Source organism: Panthera onca, chromosome B1 (genome assembly GCF_046562875.1).
Source record: "Panthera onca isolate mPanOnc1 chromosome B1, mPanOnc1 haplotype 2, whole genome shotgun sequence".
Lineage (NCBI taxonomy): Eukaryota > Metazoa > Chordata > Mammalia > Carnivora > Felidae > Panthera > Panthera onca.
Window position 1 is genome coordinate 119,032,878 of NC_138342.1, and position 20,905 is coordinate 119,053,782.

A 20,905-nucleotide genomic window follows, 5' to 3' on the forward strand; every position below is an offset into this window, starting at 1 on the left:
TTAGACTGAAGCTCCCCTTCCCTAAAGTCTGCACGGAGCACATGGCTGCATTAACTTAGCTGGCCACAGGTTTTGTGGGTTTTTTTTTTCCCCTAAGATGCTACGTGGCTGAGCTAAATGGCAGAAAATCAACATGTACATCATAACTTGAAACAGAAGGCCTAGTTTATCAGAATCCCCTAGCAGAGAATGACCTATAAAGTTTAGGCCCCCAATCACTTACATTCCTACCCTTGGTTGGCTCCTGTGGTTCAAATAATTGCCACCAACATCTTATACAAGCTTCCAGGTCCCACTGCCACTATGGCAAAGGTGAAGCATAAAGTGGTGATAAAAAAGACGGGGAAAGGAAGGACACACAGGCCAGAAGTATACGAGGCCAAGGGACAGCAAAGTGGGGATCCTCATTATCAAACAGCAGAGCTAGGCAAGGACCAGCACCATAGGAGAGACCACGTATCTTAATTTTGGCTCCCGTTCAAACTGATCTTACAACCTAAAGGAAGAGGACTGGTCCTCGGCAGAGCCCGGTTATTTCAAAAATCCAGCTGCTCACACAACCTTTTTGAGAACAAATGCTTCAGGCAGGTAAAGGCAGAAAAGCGTTCCGGCCAAGAGCACAGATTCAGGAGCCAAACTGCTCCAGCCATGTGAAAACTCGGGCTGTGAGTATGAACATCTCTGTGTAGGGCAGCTGCTGGGCCAGAGGTGAATCAAAATGACCAAGAACTCCAACGAAGGGCAGTCTTCAGACCATTTCAGCACACGTGTATAATGAAAACTGATAGGACTTCTCACTGTCTAAACAAATGCTATCAGGTGACTGTCGAGGCAAGTCCATTTTGATGCATTTTCTACAGTTGGCCAGGTCAGCGGGTTGTTATTACCATGTTACACAGATGACTGGATTAGTCAGGGTAATTTAACCTGTGGGAAGCAGCAACTCACAGGCCCGAGAGGTTTACGACCACTCAAACCTGCACCCACCGCCACCCCAGGTACTATATCACCAGCCGAAGTACATTTCACAAATAAAGCCACACAGGCCTCGTGCAACGCAAAGCTCAGGAAAGGGAGAGAACGACAAACTTGTTCAAGAAAGTGAATTTCCTACTTTCACAGCATGAACAGGTACTGGCTAACTAGACTCCCACTAACTTCCTTTTCAGGACCAGATGAAAAGAAGGCAAGTAATTCCTAGAAGATATGTTGCCAGATACACAACCTTTATAAACTAAAAGTGTTCGCCCTAGACTGAATAGACTAACACCAGTTACTAGAGTTGACACTTTTTTTTTTGAAGCTGTACTTTTAAGGACACACGATGATCATCTGCTCTAAAACAGGTTATAATAAGATTCAGGTACTATATTAAACCATATTAGATTAAGAGATTTTTTTTTTTTTGGTCAACCTTTTCTGTTTATACATATTACGTATATAGAAAGAAATCCAAATCTGTGCTACAGAAATGCTCACATATGTATAAGGAATATATGAATAAGGATGTTCACTGCAGTAACGTTTAATTGGCAGAAAATGAGAAACTACAAGAGTGTCTATCAATAAGGGATCACTTAATAAATTATGGAACATTTATTTATGGAATGCTATATAACAGTTAAAAAGAATGACTTTAGGATCTATATGTAATGACTTGGGACACATCTCCAAAATACATTATGTGGAAAAAGTGAATCTCAGAACCATATGTATGATTCCATTTATGCAGAAAAAAATGCTAACATGTGATGGTGTACAATATATAGTATATATGTAAGTGAACAAAAGAAGGTCTGGAGAGATATTATAAACCATGCTAACTCCTGAGCAGGGGGAAACACTGAGGACAAGAATTAAGCCACTTTTTAATCTACTTGCTTTCATTTAGCAATTTATTCAACAAATATCTCGAGTTCTTCCTATGTACAAGTAGGTCTTTTTGTGGCCATGAGAATATGAAGATGAATAAAGAGATAAAATCCCTGTCATCACTACCTGGTATTTTATTTCCATATTGTTTAAAAATTTTCTCACTTAAAAAAGATGTCATAACCCCCTCTCCAACACTTAGGCAACTGAACAACTTTTGCCGGAACATTTTCACTCGAGACAGCCCATTTCATCTTTGAACAGTTTTATTTTTAAAAAAAAATTTTTTTTAACGTTTATTTATTTTTGAGACAGAGAGAGACAGAACATGAACGGGGGAGGGTCAGAGAGAGAGGGAGACACAGAATCTGAAACAGGCTCCAGGCTCTGAGCTCTCAGCACAGAGCCCGACACGGGGCTCGAACTCACGGACTGCAAGATCATGACCTGAGCTGAAGTCGGACGCCCAACCGACTGAGCCACCCAGGCGCCCCAGGGTTTTTTTAATAGTAAACCAAACCTGGCTCCTAATAACTGCCAACCACCGATCCTAACTTTATCCCCTTTGGGCCAATAAAGAGCACATCTCGTCCTTCCTTCACCTGACGGTGCTTCAAATACTTTAAGAAAGCAATCATACCCTCTAAATCAGACCAAACACCTCCAGGTCTTCCAACTGTTCTTCACATACATGGTTTCAAGTCCTCACACCTTCCTGCCAGCTTCTTTCTAAAGGTTCTCCTCTTTATCTAATTTCCTCTAAAAGCCTGATGTCAAGCCGTGATCATGGTGCTGCCAAGTGTCACCTAGTCAAAGACGATCATCTGCCTCATTTTTAACCTTAATCTTCTTCTCCGCCACACCACCTAATAATCCTCTCCTCGCACAAAGTGATTTTATTTGAAAAATAATGAGATAAGTGTCGTTCGAGAAAACAACGCAAGAAAGCCATGGCTACAGAAAGCTGGCAAGAAGACACAAAGCATTTAGCACCCTGGGATTTTCCTAAATGTTAGTTTATTAACGACTCCCATTAACGTGGTCTCATAAAACCACAAGACCGTTTCATACGGCTAACCTGAACCATGAAACGATGCCCTGCAGGGTGCATCCAATGAGAGCAAGGATGCCCCTTTCACCAAGGTACCCCCAGCGCCTAGAAATAGTGCGCAATATGCAGCAAGCAGTTGCTCAATTCCTAATCACTCGATGTTGGCTTATGCAGGAGTGAAACAAGACTCCAACCACTCAGCTTCAAGTCTGCACTTGGACGGGGGGGGGGGGGGGCAAACAATTGGGAGATAGGCAAGGAATTCATAAAAATAGGCCTAGCCTTTGTGCTGTAAAGTCTTGCGACTCTTACATACGTATTAATTCATTGGGGCCTAACAATCACTCCATGAGGTAAAAACAAATGACTACTGTTCACCTTCTGACAGGCAAGGAAGGAGACAGAGGCAGACAGTCGCGAAGTGAAAAGTCATGAAGTTAGAAGGTCACGTGGTCGGGGCTGACAGGCAGCACAGTGGTCCTTTAAAAAGACTCCTTCCAAGAGACCTTCTGCCGCACCTCCTCCTTTCTCCGCTCCTTAGGTAATAAGAGTGTGTTTGAAAAGCTGTGGGTAAAGCCACACTGTGTACTCTCAACATCCTAGGGGAGCTCCTTATTTAAATCAGGGTTTCTCAACAGCAGCAACACTGATATTTTGGACCAGGTGTTGTGGGCACACGGTAGGTATTTAGCTTCATCTCTGGCTTCTACCCACTGGACAGCGCGAGCATCCACTCTGGTTGGGACAACCAAAAATGTCGCCCAACAGTGCCAAATGTTCCTGGAGGGAGAGAGGGAGCAAAATCTCCACTGACTGAAAACCACTGATTTAAAGGAATCCTATAGTAGTAAATCCATTCCAGTGGCAGTAGTAATAATTTAAGAAAGCACGAAAATATTTTAGGAACGTGATTTTTCCCATATACAAACCATACTGCCATTAGCTCTTGAAAACATATGTATTTGAGTTTTCCTAAGGTCTAAAGGTTCAGAGGGGACTACTAAAAGCATACTTTACCTCTGTGAGCTCCCAAGGCACCAGGATACTGTTTACCACAAATGAGCAAAACCAATCATCTCTCTTATTTCTTCCCTTTTGCTATCCATTCCAGGTAATGCCTCCAAAATCGCCATCCCTTTTCGCCTCTCCTACCTTAACACTACTTCCTTAAAGCCCTTTCCTGGGCACCAGTCCCTTTACATTCACGCTCAATCACGGAGTTGCTTCCAGCATCTAACAAACAATCAAAGAAAGAAAAATAACCAACCACTGTGAGAATAAAGGGCACTGGCCGAGCTTGTCTTTTAGAGCCGTGCAATCCTTTTGAGTCAGTTATGACCCAGGTCGAATCCGCACAAACAAACCTGCAGCACTTCAGCCCTTTCCTTTGAAGGGGAAGAAGCCTCTGTCCAGACAGGAGTTTTCTGGAGGTGTCGAAAGATATCGTGAGAGGAGAGAAGAGATCTACAGTAATGTGTCCTAATAACGTCTTCACATGCACAAGTAAACACTTACATAGTTGAAGGCTGGAGGGTCCGCAATACGAAATGACACAACCAGATTCTATGCAACAGGATGGAGATTTAAGGAACTAGAAAGGAAATTCTGGAAGTTGTTAGTCAGAAAATTAAATGTTTCACTTAAGTTTTCCACAGCGGTTAAGTCATCGCTGAGGAGGACGAATGTTAGTTATTAGTATTTTAAAAGAGTCTACTTTAGCTTAAAGGTCACTCCAACCAATGGGAGGTGCACTGTAATTAAAAAGAAGTGTCTAAATTATTCCTAAGGAATCACTTTCTTTCTGTCAGAGGAAGTACTGCAAGCCTTTTGAGATTTTTATGAAATTCCCCCAAGAACAGTGCGCACAGCTTGCCTTGAAACTCCTGAGCCACAGTAGTTAATTTCCTATCTCTATGCGCGTGTGTATGTGGCCCTGAGGGAATGCTGTGCTTTCTTCCCCAAATGGAGTTGCTTACCCACAACTCAAAAGCTCCTCAATAACAGATAGAACAGCCAGGTAGACTTAAGGGAGGAAAGAAAGGTGTGCTCCCTCTCTGATCCATTAAATGAAATTCTATGATCTTTAAGTATTTATTATACAGCAGGCTTTCAACTCCATCTTCTGAGTAACTTTATCCAACCTTACTTCTTTAGTTCTTTAACTTTTCTTATGTTTAAACACAAGAGTTTTTTGAGTTTTTTTTCTTTTTTTGAAGTTAGGAGAATTAATCAGTTCTCAGTGATAGCTGGTTTTCCAGGAGCTACATTTCCAACTCGCACACACGAATAATGAATTTTTGGAATGGGTCTGTCTGAAAAGCATGCTGTATTTTTAATGAAAATTTAATTTGGGGGGTCCTAGAACTTTGGAGCAGTTATCTGTAAATCAGCCACGTTTAAAAAAACCCAAAAAACAAAAAAAACAAAACAAATCAATGTCAAATTAGTTTGAAACAGCAGAAAAGTAAAGCATATTATTTTACTTAAAACGTCATGAGAAGGGCATATAACTTGGCCTGAAGCTGTTGAGAAGTCACTGGTAACAAGCCTGATGCTGATTAAAATACAAGCAAACCAGTTATCCCCTTAAACCTAGCTAGAATACTGAAAAGCCTACAAAGAATATACCCAGTCTTGGATGCAAGAGGTTGATTTAGCATTTTAACTTCTGTGAAGTAGTATGGACTGTGCAGCAATACTGTTGAACAAATGAATTGAAATTTTTAAATTCAGCCTCTTCTCCATTATTTGTGCTAATGAAGAGTTAAGTGGCATACAAAATCAAATCTATAATTAATCCAAAATAATTGGCCTCCTCCCCAATAGTTTCATTAGTTATGAGTAGGAAACACCGAAATTAAATTTCTCTTATTGCTTCTTCCCACTCTTTGATAAAGGTGCAAAAGGTCAGTGAAAAGACCAAAAGGTTGGCTGCCAGAGGAGAAGGAAAAACAAAGTAAGCAGTTATAGGGTCTGAAAACTAGATAAACAGCCTCTGAGTAACAGAGTGAAGAAAATGCAAAGCTATTTGGGAGAGTTAAAAGGTAGATATCATAAAAATCGTAGGACTGAGTGAGTTTTAAATATGTTCCTCTTTATAAGATTTTGACGTCTGACTGATTTCACAGCTATCTATCATGAGTGATGTGGAAAAGATGACAGAATTTAGCCATCGTAAGATCAAGAACACAGTTTAAGACTGTTAATCAACAAACATAGAGCACTAATCACAAATAAAATTCCATAAATGGCATTACATAACATGTAAGTACTTCAAATGTGTCTAAGAATTACTATGTGATGTATAAAGTGGTTTATTATACTAGATTCCTTGTATGGAAGTAGCACTGAGAAGAGAAACAGGGATAGAGACACCCCCCCCCCCCCCACACACACACACACCATTCTTATCCCAACCAATGGAAGAGCTCTGTCAGGAAACCTCTTTAGACACAGTTGGCTATTGGTTTCATGGAGATATTTAGAAAATAACTCTACATAACTCTATTTTAATGTTTAAAATTCTCCTCTTTCTTCTTACAGAAATGTCAGTAAACCAGGTTTCCTCCTATCAGGTAGCACAAACCTACAAAGATTCTAAAATTTGCTCTTACAATTCTAGCAAGTCAGGATGGAAAGTATCAAACAGACTACCTCTTTGAAAACCCAGTTTTCCCTGGGAAAGAACTCAGCCCCAAGAGCGGTTGGTAGATTATGATTAATGATTAACTAAATGTGCTTCTACTTTTCTGATCTCTGGCTATCCAGTGCTAAATAAAATGCGCCACAACCAAAGAACATAAATAACATAATTACATATGTATTGGAGCTTTAAAAAAAAAAAATGCTTCTTAAGAACTAAAAGACACTTGTGAAACACAGAGAAATGAAATTCCAGGAAGTTTTTCACAAACTTAAGGCACACCCTGTGTGGGCTATGGAAGGCTTTTCAAGAAGCCAACTGTCAATCCTATCACCCAGGATAGCAGTTGAACAGGAGAAGCCAATGAAAAGGTTCCTAGGAAAAATTTAGAAATGGTTTGGCATTACAAGCCTGCCAAATAATTTACCTTCAATTTACCTGCCAGTAATTTACCTTCAACAGGATATTCAACAGGATAAGAAATGGGAAACCAGGTTCATTTATAAGGAAGTTTAGCACTGGACTAGTATGTTGACATTTCCTGGATCTGTTCCAGAAATGGATAAGAACATTTTGGATATGTTGCAGTTTTCTCCAATACTCAGTAATTAATAAGTTTATTGTCAACTGGATTTTATGTGATAAACTCTTCAGAGTGAGAACCACACAGATCTATGCAGTCTGGAAACTGTGTATAAATTACGCACACTCTGAAAGTTATAATGGTGCTAACAGAGTGAAAAGGTCATGAAAACACTGGACTTATCCAGGTCAAGTAAGGCTACCACCATTTTGAAATTCTGAAGAGTGCGCTGTCAGGCTTTTTCGGTTGTGCCTGAATGATTACACCTTTGTCAAGTCAGTCTCTCTTTGACTTGAAAATGAATTTGTCAACGGGAATTTACTTTAAAATTTTAACCTGACCTTCAATTCCAAATACAAAGAATGAAAAATGTCTCTTGTTACCACAAGTAATTAAAACTATTTTAGGAAAAGATCACTTTTCAACTGAGACTCTCCTGAATATACAAAAAAGTACAAGTGTGTTGGGGGGGGTGGGGTGGTTAAGGGTCATTTGACTACTTGTCCAGAAACTACCTTTCATCAGAGGTACTGCAGCTTCCAACCCAAGCCTTTTTGAACTCCCTGCTCTCTTAAGGGGGCTATTAGGGACCCACACAAAACCCAGGCTCCTTCCAGCAGCCTGGAACCATGGAAGATTTCTATTTCACCTCGCCCACCCTTTTTGTTTGCTTGTTTTGTTTTTTTTTAATTCACGTCTATGCTTGTAAATATATAAGGAAACAAATCAAAAGAGGGAAAGAACTGATTAGACTGACTTCTCAACCCAAACCAGGCAGAAAGAGAACTAATCGATATTTAGTACTTTGGACATATTGGCCCTAAGAAGGGAAACAATAGCAATAAAACAGAAAAGAATCCTATTCGTCTTTATTTTTATCATCACCATTATTATTATTTGGCTCTGGTTGATTATTGTTCTTCTTTAGGGTTTTTCAGATAGCCCAATCTGAGGACTAAATATAATTGTTCTGTGGCCCAAGCAGAGCCCAACTATAATCCAGTAGCCAATCAAGAAAATGAAGATCAAGATTTTCTTTGCGACCTCTGCTTTCAAGATTTTATCTCATACACAGGCTAAGTTAAGGTAGCCTTCCATTTCAAGGGCTAATATGAATTTTTAAATTAATTATTTTTAAAGAAAAAATAGCTTATAGAAGAGGATAACATTATCTTCTTTCCTTCTTTGTGGTACATAGGATTTACAAGCAACTCTTTGCTTAAGATTTAAGGCTGTTTATTTTCATTACTCTCATCACACATACTTCCCACTGATATATGTGAAATACAGTTGAAGCTAGAATATATCCCTGTTCCATACACAGCCTTGGCGTTTACATCAATCTAATCAATGGGCTAAATTATTGTCAAAAAAATTGACAGAAAAATGCTATTTTTCAGGCAATTTTTCAAGTCTGTTGTTAACTTGCTAAACTGGGATTCACTATGCTACTTATAGTTCAGGTCTGCTCCATTCAAGTAAGATTGTCTTTGCATTTTCAAAAGTAAGCTCTGGCTTCGGCTTTCCACCTCCTTCCAGGTAACGTCAGAATCCAGGACTTGCTTCCACCTGCGTATGTGTTATAAGCCAGGCGCGCGCGCACCCAGAGTCCTCCCTCTACCCCTCCGCAGGCCCAGACGGCACCCTCCGGAGAACCTAACCCAAACACGAAAACTTTCTGGCCGCTTACTCCACTGTGCTCGCCAGTGATCAAAGGCGACCGGGCACCAGGAAGGGCACTGGCTTTTGTTCCAGCGTTGCCCAGCAGGCGAGGTAACGCCACAGCAGTCCTCCCCCCGAAAGGTCGGGAGAAATTCCCTGGAACTGAGATTTTGGAGCCTCACGAAAAAGCAGCCGATTTTTACGCAATCCTTGCGTGTGGGGTGTACAAACACGTGAAAAGAGGGCGTGGAGCAGGCAGGGATGAAATTCTCAGTGCCTTTCAAATTCTACTTCAGTCTTAGGTTCACAAAGTGAGTCTCCCCATAGGTGGAAGTGCGCGAGGGTGGCGGGGAGAGGGAGGCCACGCGGACTGGAAGAGAAATAGGTACGAAAAGGGCACGCGAGATACAGTCTAGATGCAGGTCCAGCCCCGCCTCCGGGTACAATCAGAAAAGCTACAGTGTGTCAGTGGCTTTCGGCTTCCTGTTTGTAAAGCCAGAACCTCCCTCCCTGACTTCGGTGACAGACGTTCTTCCTCAAAACAGAGTCCGCCTCTTCTTCGCGCTCGGGCTGGATCGGGGGCAGGAGGAGTGTGGGGCGAACGCAGCGCGGGCAGCCGCGGCGGAGGGGGCAGGGCCGCGGGGTGCAGCGCCCCTCCCAACCGGGCGGCCTCCAGGGCAGAGCTGGGCCGCCAGGCGGACAAAGCGCCTCCCGCTCCCTCCCCCACGACCGCGCACCGAGAGGGAGGGGGAAGGCGGGATGTGGGAGGTGGAAGAGGAGGGGGTGGAGGGAAGGTGCAGCCGGCGGGACTGGGCTGGATCGCGCCGAGGAGGGTGGGGAGGAGGAGGGGCTGGGCGGCCTCGGAGAACTGGGAGGAGGGAAGGATTCTTGAAACCCAAGATAAACAAATTGTTCCTCTTCACGTGCGGGGTGGGGGGAGGTGGAGAGGGTGGGGAGCGAGCGCTGAGGCCTCTCCTCTTCCCCTCCCCCCAGCCGGCTCTTTGTCAAGGAGCGCCGGCCGGAGTGCCGGGCGAAAGCCGGAGGAGGCACCGACACCACCGGGGGCGCCCAGGGCTCCCAGGCCCGGGATGTGCGCGGTGTATAAACCGCACACGGAGGGGGACGCCCACACCGGGCCCTGCGCTGCGGATTGAGGAGCAGTCGGCCAGGGAAGCCCGCGACAGCGCGCGGCCGCGCCGCGCTCCTGGATTCCCACAGCCGGGCGCACCCCGCACAGGCGCGCAGCCTGGAGCCAGGCGGCGCGGTGGGGGAGGGGGCTGCAGACACCTTTCCCAAGCTTCCGGCCTCCCCCCCACCCCCCAACACACACCCAGAAAGGAAAGCAAAAGAGCAGGAGAGAGAAGATAAGAGAAAGGATTCTACCCTCAGGGTTAGGGGGTGGGAACTGCCCCTTCCTCCCAGGGAAGTTAAGCCATTGGCTGCTCCTCTACCTCGAACCCACCCACCCAGCCATTTAAGCTTCTTTCACCTCCCTGCTACCTTCCACTTCTCCCGGTATTACACTATCCTGGAAAGTTGGCGGGGAGCGATGTGGAGGTTGAAGCTAGCAAGCTCCGTGCAAGCAAGTTTAAGAGGAGGAGGAGAAAGAATCCCCAGTGGAGTTGGCGTGGCCCGGACCCTGGGCGCAGACCGAGGGCGTAGCTCTCCCCTGATCCCCACGCCCGGCCGCTCCCCCCACCCCCCCGACCCTCGCGGCCGCTCCACCTGCCGGACCAGCCTCGGGGCTGGAGCGGCGAGAGAGCGCACCCGCTCCCCGCATCCGCGCGCGCTCCCGCCAACGCGCGCGCGCAGCCACCCTCGCTCGCTTCTCATCCACTTCAAAGTTCATTCACAAAACTCTCAGACTTTCTCAGCCCAAAGGGGGTTAGCTAGGGAGAAGAGGCGAGAGACTCTCCCTTCCCCTTCCTCCCCCCAGGGGTTGAGGGCCTGGTGCCCGCCCAGAATCTGCAAATGCATCAATTTCTCTCTGCACCCGGCGGTTGTGCTGAGAGGGGTGGGTGAAGGGGGGGGGGGGGGGCTGGTCTGGAGAAGCGAAGCGGCACGGCGAGGGGTGGGGTGGGGAGTCGTGAAGAGGAGGAGCGAGGTTTCAACTCTGGATTCACTCTCTTTCAAATCGGTATCTAAGAAAGGGAGAGGGGGGGAAACTTTTCCAGTGCCTCACTCCGACGCTTCACGCTCCCTCCGCCCCTCGCAGTCGTGACTGGCTTCTCCCCTCTCGCCCCCTCTTCCCCAAATCTGACAACCCTGACAGATTAACAGGTAGCGACGACGACAGCTTTTTCCTCAGAAAAGTTGATGTTAACCCTTCGGTTTCAGCCCACCTCGCCACCGTGCAAATCAAACACCCGTCCCCCCATGTAAGAAGCTCCACGCCCCCCCCCCCCCACGCGCGCGCCCCACGCCTGCTGCCAGTGCGCCCTCACCATGATCAGCGTGTGGTTCCTCTGCTCCGCCGAGGCAGCCTCCGCATCTTGCTGGGGTTTGCTCTGGTGCTGCTGCTTGCCCGTGCCGGCGCCGGATTTCTTGGCTCTCTGCTCCAGGGTCCGCTGATAGAGGCTCACAGTGTCCCGGCGCTCCAGCTCCAGCTGCTCCACCTGAGCCTGCTGATACCTGTTCTCGCAGTTGACGTGGTGCCGCCGGCAGCCCTCGATGCGCTGGCGGAGCCGCTCCACCACGGTGCTGTGCTTAGGGACGGCCGCTGAGCCGCCGCCGGGGCCCCCGGAGCCGCCGCCGCCGCAGCCGGCAGCGGGGTGATTGCTACTCGGAGCAGCGGGAGTACTATTGGGAGTATTATTCACACCGATCCCGGCCCCGCCGAGGCTGCTGTTCAGGCTACTGTTGATGCAAATACTACTGCCATTCGCGGCAGCAGCGGGGGCTGCGAAATCCCCCATCCTGCTCCCCGGGCACACTATTTTGGAAGAACTTTTTTTTATCCACCCCCCTATCAGCCTCCTCCTTGGGTCCAAGAATTAAAATAGTTTAAGTGGAACGCGGGGGAGACGCAAGCACATGGATGGAAACAGCGATCTCGACGGGGCGAAAAAAAGGGGGAGAGATTTTGGGGTAGGTTTTTTTTTGTTTCCTTTTTTTAAACTGTAAAGCTCGAGGGGGAAAAAAGAAGGGGGGGTGTTATCAGAATACCATCAGACACCTATCAACAAAAAGAATCACAACAAACTGAGCCAGCAGCAAATCGGGTTGCAACTCAAGGGGAGATCCGCTCCTCTCCTGCCTTCTTTTTATAATCCATTATTTTCTAATAAATTCCAGGAGATTTCCGGTGGTTGGCAAGCATTTTCTCCCTACGTACCGAAAAATACACCCCATGTACACACACAAGCATATGCCTCCAGTGCGGACACGCGCGACACACACTCACTCCACACCGCATCGGAAAACGGCAAGCTTGCTTATTGCAATTTCCTTCCACAAAAAAGTTTTGGTGTTTATGCCGCCCCGTGTTCTCAAAGTACTTTGGCTGCTCAGTTGCATTTCACAGGAACCTAGATATCGAATCCTCGGGCTGGGGGAAGTAAACACATGGACAGTCCGAGGCGACTGCAAAAGTAGATCGGTGAAGTCCTTTGCAAAACGCCGCGCGGAGAGCAGCCCCTAACGCTCGGCTGGGCTGCCGCTGCCGCCGCTGCTCCTGCCACCATCACAATGATCAACTGCTCGCCGCCGCCGCCGCCGCCGCCTCCTCCTCCTCCTCTCGCTCCTCCACCTCCTCCTCCTCCTCCATGCCAGCGGAGTGATATCAGGACGCGCGAGCTCAGTAAACACGGCAGCGGCGGCGGCTGGAGGCCGTGAGACAAGCCGGGGGACACGGCGCAAAACCCGGCCCGGACTCACCCGGCAGGAGCGGGCGCCGCACGCACCGGCACCCGGCTCCCGCCTCCCTCGCCTCGCCCTCCCCGCCTCTCCACGCCCCCAACCTCACTACTACCCTGACTGGAAGCTGAGCTGCCGGAAAGAGAGGAAGAAAAGATTCTGGGGGATCTCGGGAATGAATCAACTTTTGACCTGTGTGTGTGTGTGTGTGTGTGTGTGTGTGTGTGTGTGTACACGCGCGCGCACGTGTGTGTGTGCGCGCGCGCGAAGATGGCCGCGTGGACGCGCCTGGCTGGATTTCCTTATTCCAAGCGAGATATCATGCAAGCCCAAGTTGTTGTTATACATTTATGCATTATATTGCAGAACTGTGCATGACCAGGCAGAAACATTGAAGCTTCACAGCAGTTGTCTGTCATTCCTACCCATGTGGAAAGAAAAAGGCAAATGAGTGACTCATTTTTAAAACCCAGGTAATAAGTCCTTGCTTGTAACAACCCTGCTTATGGACACTTGTTCAAACTCTAAGCCAATCTTAACACACAAATGCCGAATTCTGAACAAAAAGAAATAGGCACAAAAAAACCTTGGAATTTTATTTAATTCTCTGTACATGATTGTTGTTATTAAGGCAATTGTTGTTTTAGTTACCCTTGGAAAAAAATTAAAATAAAGCAAGCAGGGACTTGGAGGTGAGACTAACAGTACATTTTAACAGACTGTTTTGAACACTAGGTGCTAATGACAGCAGTAATTAAGGGTCCTTCGTAAATCAAGTGGAAAGATTGCGGATTTCATGAACTAGAACTATAGGAAAAACACAGCATTTCACAGTTTGTCATGACCAAAACAAAAACAAGCAAAAATAACAGGCTTACCTTATTGCTAGATATATTTCTTTCTGTTTAAACGAATGTACAATAACTATAATTAAAATGGAATAACTACCACAGAAAGCAATCTAAACTTTCCTTTGTCTTTCCAGCTATTGAATATTTAAAAAAAAAAAAAAACCCACTAAGGATCAAACATAATATCCTTGAATCTGAACTTAAGTAAATGCATATACATAATTTAAAAAAAATTTTAATGGAGAAACAACATTTCTGTGATCATCGGTATTACAAAATCTTGATTGTGAGCTATTAATAATAAGGCATTTTGTATTATCTCAATAAATCTTATAGAATTAGTTTTTAGGGTAAAAATACACCCCAGTTTTCTAAAATAGCCAGGAATAAAAGAACTTTGGATCTCATGCATTAGTCATGAGATCTGATTTAAACCATCTTCATTTCTTGGCATTGCAGATTAGCATAGGATGCTATTTCTAACCTCATAATGTCAGCAATAAGAAGCTATATTTTTCTTCAATTAATCAGGCCTATGTGGTAAACTATATCTTTAACATCCACTGGATTATATGGTAAAATGGGCAGCAAAATATTGATTAATGTGGTGTGAGATTACCTCTAAGCAGCGAAACCAAGGTGAGAGCGTATCTTTCATTGAAGCTCAGAGGGCTACTTAGTAAATATACAATTCTCTGTATAGAAACTGCCCTTCCTTCAAGTCTGTTAGAAAATTTAACGAATTAGTTCTATAGCAAAAAGTCAGTTCAGGTTCTAACAACATAGAGAAAATTATAAGAAAACGACATCACAAAGTGGCCTTTGTCTTTTTCACATATTAACTATATAGTATCTCTATTAATTCAGGAAACACATGGCCTCGCTGCAGAGAGGAAGCTATGACTCTGCATTCACGCTATCTCTCTTCACTATACTTCAATTCTCATTCCTTCTCCTACCCCAAGCACCTACATCGCCCATAAAAGACTGCAGTTTGATTTACAGAGGCAGCAGGTTTGAGGGTCTTGAGTACTGTGTCTTCGTTTTTGAAACCTGTGTTATAATTCTAGCTTTTCCTGTGACTCTGAATTTTTCACTGAGAATTTGTCAATTTCGAAAAAAAAATGATGGCAATAGCAGCAACATGCATTCCTATCAAGCTGTTTACCTCTCCAATCACGAAGGGAAACCAAAAATACACAAGAATTTGCATCCTTCCCTTTGAGGGACCAACAGGTGGAGGAGCACACTTTGTGGCTTTACCCCAGAGTTCCCCAATGACAAATGGAGCTATTCTTGCACAACTACAGCATAGTTTGCTGTTTGAGTTTAGTGCATGAGTGGACTATACAAAAAAGAAAGATTGACTCCTCACGGTTGTATGTACACACACACACACTGGCACCCATCTTTCATCTCATCAAGATGGTGAGCCACAAGCTCCAAGACCAAAATGTAGGGACAGGAAAGACTGTGAAGTTGGGTAATAGGCAATATGGGGGAAGAGTCTTTGAGGAAATTGACCTGGGCAGTACTCCACTGTGACATACTTGAGGTAGAAACCCCATCCTAATTGTGCAGGCTGATTAGATGAAAGGAGCAGGAAGTGAACAAGGCTTGAGTCTTGAGCAACATAGCCAAGTCATCCTGAATTAGAGATGTTAATCTACTCCCATGACAGAAGAAACAGAAGCTTTTATATGGGCTGCTTCTGGACTCTTGTGATACACTCCCATAAGGTTGCCAGCTTTGTTGGTCACCATCCTAAAGAACTCCTTGGAAGTCATAGAGAAGTCCAAGTTCTGGGGAAGCTATTTTAGTCCCTTTTCCCTACCAAGCACTCTGATAGCATGACCTTCTTTATCTCTCCTTTGAGCCTGCTATGAAGCAAAACTTCGAGATGGGAGCTATGGACACATCCTCAATGCTGTTGCTGTAGAATAGCAAAGAAATCTGAGATGCCATAGCAATGATGAGAAAGAAATTATGTGGCTGCCTCCCCAGACTTTGATGATATCTCTCTGGATACCAAAAAGAAGAGCATGATGAATAAGTACCTGGACCAGGTTGTCCTGAGGCTCTGGCTCTGAGCCAAAGCTGGCAGTTCTAAGGAATTGAACCAGACTCACTTTTCTTTAAGCCAACTCTGCATCATCCTCCCATGTCCATCTAATAGGGCCCAGTGTCCCGGCGTCAAAAAAAAGAGGTCTTTGTATAGAAACTCCAGTATACGTGCCACTAATGCTTCCCTGTTAATGCGGATCAATAGAACAGTTTCATCATTGTGCCGTAAAAGAATACTTGGTGACCAAGGTAGAGTAGGAACTCTCTGCTGCCCGTCTATGGGTGAGCAAACCTTTGTATATGCCCACACAGTGGGCCCTGGTGGTCCTGAATTACTAGCAGCAGTGGGGTGTGCCATCAATTGTCTAGCAAGAGCTATCTTCTCACTAGTTTCACAGATACAGTTTTGGTCTTCTGTGTGCCAGGTACCTGTATTAGGCCCTGGCACTGGCAATACGGCATGGCAGTGGAGGGCACAAATGAACCTCAGTGATGGGCAACTAGCCTCAGAGCAGTTGAGGCAGTGATGGGACTAATATGAGGTGGGTATGGGAACACATAAAAGAGGCTTTGGGGGCGCCTGGGTGGCTCAGTTGGTTAAGTGTCCGACTTCGGCTCAGGTCACGATCTCGCGGTATGTGAGTTCGAGCCCCGCATCGGGCTCTGTGCTGACTGTTCAGAGCCTGGAGCCCGTTTCAGATTCTGTGTCTCCCTCTCTCTCTGACCCTCCCCCGTTCATGCTCTGTCTCTCTCTGTCTCAAAAATAAATAAATGTTAAAAAAAAAAAATTAAAAAAAAAAAAAAGAGGCTTTGAGTGCAGGTGTGGGGATCTAAAAAGGCTTCCCCAGAACTTACTCCAAAAACTGGGTGGAAGTAAGCCAAGCAAAAGTTGGGGGTGGAGGTATGCAGTGGGGAGCTAGGAGACAGCTCGTGCAAGGCCCAGATCCATTTCAGCAAATCCGCCAGTCGTTCTCTCCCCGGAGCATGAATGTGGGAGGATGTACTGAGAAATGAGACCAGGGCTGGGGAGGTCGGCAGGATCCAGGTTGTACGAGGCCATCCAGAAGTTTAGACCGTATTTCTGCAACAGTGCTGCCATTGAAAGAATTAAAGTTGATTCACTTTTTACTCTGGCAATGCAGTGGATGTATTAATATAGTGTTTTCTAGAGTATGTTCTGAAGAACCTGGTCCTGTAAGATGTTTCACCAAAAAGGCTTCTAGAGCCAAGAAAGTTTAGGAGATGATTGCTACCACATCTCTCTCAAAGATTCATGACCACATTGAAGGCCACTAGAAATCTTGCAGCAAAGCATACTTAGTTAGCTGTGTTTAACCTAGTAATGCCCAAATCCTGTTATGTCCCACAGAAGGAAACATATTAGAGAGAGCTCTGTGTAGGAGAGAGTAAAAATCAAAGACAGTTCTAAACCCACTTAAGTTCACGATGATTACCTGGGCAGGCAGCCTCTGACAAATACTGAACTCCCTTTACCATCTGCTCTGCCAGAATCACTAGCACCCAAGGCTCAAGGCCCTTCCCTAACCTTAACTGGGTGTGTTGAGTTCTGACCTTTGAGTAATGGGAAAGTAGCAACACAAAGGCACAAATCCCAGAAGGATGAATTTGACTAACCTTTCTCTGCATTACCACTTTGAGCATGTTATATTAATATCTATCTATCTATAATAAAACCTCCTTATTGGGGGAAAGGTCGGCTTTATGTTTTTAATTTATTTAAAAAATTTTTTAATGTTTATTTATTTTTGAGAGAGAGACAGAGCGTGAGAGGTGGAGGGGGAGGGAGAAAAGGAGACACAGAACCCGACGCAGGGCTCGAACTCACGAGCTATGAGATTATGACTTGAGCCTAGTCGGAGGCTTAACTGACTCAGCCCCCCAGGTGACCCTAAGGTCAGCTTTATTTAACTGAAAATCGTAATTATGTAATATCTTTAAAGATATAGAGTTTCATTATTTTTGAAGCATGTGCTCTGTCTAGCCTAACAATTATTGGCCTCTTAGAGTTATTTTAATGATCTCCTTCTACCTAGTAAACCAATTGTATGTAGGTGACATCCGCCATGGACTAGGGGTGTTTCAAAGTGTGTTTCCTTAAGCATTTAAATATTTCAAGCAAGACCATGTTTACATGATTTTCACTTTTTATTAAGAAAGGGTTTACTAAGCTCTAGACCATGTCATAAATTTTGAGAGGAATATGAATTAATGGGGTTTAATTTTCTTATTCATGTATTTTAGTATGTGTATAATAGTTCTATGGCTATTAGGAGAAAGGTTATCTAAAGTCCATGGCAGACAAAATTTTTAAAAACCCTTTCATTCTGCTTCACTCTAATCTCAGTGCTAAATAATTTGATATAATAAGGCATCTGTCTTGAACAAGGTCTGGCTTCCATGAAAGATGTTGAAGACTTTTGAAATTAGGGGAAATATTTATAAAATCTTTTATTTATTGAAGGCTTATCAGCAGAAAAACTGTTAGAAACAGTTTAGAACAGTTTAAATAATTGTTTAGAAACAATTATTTAACAAATAATCAAAGAACTTAATAATGTACTTTCTTGTAAGCATTTGCTGGTAATCAGCAATAGCAAAGGATATAATTTTAATTGGCAACATTCATTGAAAACTGACTCTATTCTAGGTTCTCTTACTTTCCCTCACTTCATTAGTGAAGAAACTGAGGCACAGAAAGCTTAAGGAACTTTCCCCAAACTAATCTCCAAAGATTAAAGGTGGCCAAGTCTGAGTTCATACCCGGACAGTCTTACCCCAGAGCACATACTATTGAAGGAACACAATGTGGAAATAGGTTGCCCAGGTTCCTTCAAATATTAAGGTTCTACATTTCTATGAAACTAAAATTACTGTGTTTTACCCCAATAACACTTTAGCAGAGGCTTGTTGCTGCAGTTTCGAAGGCACTCAGTTCAGGAGCCCTTTTCCAGAAAGCTGCCTTTGCCCGTTGCTCCTTCAGCCCCTGTTCTGGGTTAGTCACTTCCTCAGTGTTCTGAGAATCATGAGCGTTGCCCTGTCTTGACACTTACATGATCACATGGTACTAATAACTGTCCATTCACTTGTTTATCTCTCACTTGTGTTTTCTTGGTCTTTGGACCTAGCACAGAGCCTGGCTGGGACAGAGCTCTGTAACAGTGTTTGGGGAGTGAGTGTTTGGGAAAGAGTGAACCGTCCACAATTTACCAAACTTACACAATTGGAAAGGGAGTTGTGACCAGTCCTGAACATTTGTCCTGGAGGAAAGGAATACTGTGCTTCTATTTTGTAGGAGCCATTTGGATGCAATATAAGAAAATCATAGTATGATGTGATCTATTTTTCAAAACGCTGTTTCTCAGGAGTTAGAGGTAATCTATAAATTGACTTAAAGAGGTGCAGTGGTGGAAGAGAGTCAGATAAGAGTTGAGCCAGCCTCTGACAGATCCTCTCACTGCACTCTACTGTCATCATGACACAAGGGGAAGGGGCTCACATTAATTGTACACCCATGGCCATATGTCAGATATTAGGTCAGGCTTTTTCCAACACTAACCAGCTTAATAATCCCAGCACCTCTTAGGAGGTCTATAAAGCAGAGTGGGCCCAAATGCACTTGTAACATGAATTCAACTATATACTCTCAGTTGTGTGTGTGTGTGTGTGTGTGTGTGTGTGTGTGTGTGTGTGTATGAACAGCTACTTCATCTGTACTGAAAAATAAACAGTGGAGGAGAAGGGGACGATTTTGGAGTTGCTGAGAGTTGGTAGAGGAATGTACCAAACCACGCATACTTATTTTACTTCATGGATAATGTAAGGGTTTTAAGGTAATTGCAACTACATGCCAGAGAAAAATGTAACTTCCCCGTATTATGACTCCCATTTTCTGGATGAGAAAATTAAGTCTTAAAGAGTTTACATAACTGGGATTCAAATCAGCTCCAAAGGCCCCATCTTATGCACCTGTCTGGTTTCACCTTTGTGCTGTTTTGTTGTTGTTCTATAGGGCTTGTAGCCATTCTGTCGCTGCTCTTGTCATCCATTCAGCAAATATTTATTAACTATTGGCAGATCCTGTGTTAGATACAAGGGGTGCATTCTTGAACAGAAACATTTTCCTCTCCAAGGGAGCTTAAGGAAATGTACATCATACAATAGGCTAACATGAGAGAAGTATAGTCAGCTCTTGATTGACCAGAGCTCGAGGGAGAGGTAGGAAGAGTTCTGTCCCAGTTAAAACAAAACTAGTAAGAAGGGTATTGGAAAAAATAATCAACCTAAGCTCTGTTAGAATTACACCCGATGTTAAGGAAAGTTTTACGACCCTATACACGCCATTCCAAAGGTAAACGACAATAAGAGAATAGTTTAAGAACACAAAGCATCCCCTTCATTGTCTGATGAAAAATCACACAAAGCTACCTGTTTAATGGTTTGATATTGTGTGTTCCTTAGCTGTGCTCTCTTTTTAACATTGGAACAGAGCCTAGGCAGCATGAGTTTGTCTCTGAGCAAACTGCATTCTTCACTGTTACTCTAGTAGACAGTCTAGGTCAGCGGTTTTTAAGCCATGTTGAGTCCTGAGAATTCCCTCCAAGGGCCTCAGGGGCTGCTGTATGGTGGGGGGAGGAATGATTGGGGCTTGGCCACTCTTCAACCTAACCGCCTTCTTTTCCAAATTGGAGCAAAATTTCCCTCGAATAAAGCATTCTACAGCTGAAAAGAGTTTGAAAATAGTTCTATGTTTCATCTTGTTTCTGCTGGCAAACTCTCCCTATTCCCCCACCCAACCCTCACCTTCCATCACATACATGTTATCATTTCATTCTCTTCTTGGTGTTACTAAACCCTGGTTCACATTGGCTCTGAATCAGTTAACTTTGGCTCCAAAGTTTCATGATCCACTTGCTAAATGTCAGCTTCTTCAAATTTCTCTACATTCCTCTAAGCTGGGCAGGTTTGAGAATGGCCCAACTAAGTGTGCAACAAGATGGAGAAAACTATTTTCTAGAACTCCGGCTGGGGACTACTATGCATGTTCAGAAGGAACACTAGGATTATCCGCCTGGAATAGCAGTGGGGGGGAGTTTGCAAGTCCCTAGAATCATGCAAAGGTAGATAGTTAATTATCTGCCTGCTACAAGTGTGTGTCCTGATATCACGGGATTTTCGTCCTACTGAGTGGGGTGTACAACTTTTGGACAGAGGAGGGGAGACAGCTACTAGTGATCTAGGCTTTTCTGCTACCCTCAGTTTCTCCAACTAAATGCCAAATAAAGTGATCTCAAGGACCACCAAAT

At 44.5% G+C, this 20,905-nt stretch overlaps 1 protein-coding gene across 2 annotated transcripts in view; it reads right to left on the bottom strand.

Moving 5' to 3' along the window:
* MAML3 (mastermind like transcriptional coactivator 3) overlaps positions 1-12,772 on the bottom strand; it is a 411,434-nt gene extending 398,662 nt beyond the window's left edge. For both annotated transcript variants that reach the window (XM_060654135.3, XM_060654134.3), the window contains exon 1: positions 11,256-12,772. In XM_060654135.3, the coding sequence (XP_060510118.3) occupies positions 11,256-11,726 (471 nt within the window). In that variant the 5' untranslated portion in view covers positions 11,727-12,772. The remainder of the gene's footprint in view (positions 1-11,255) is intronic.
* Between the last annotated feature and the right edge of the window lie 8,133 nt (positions 12,773-20,905).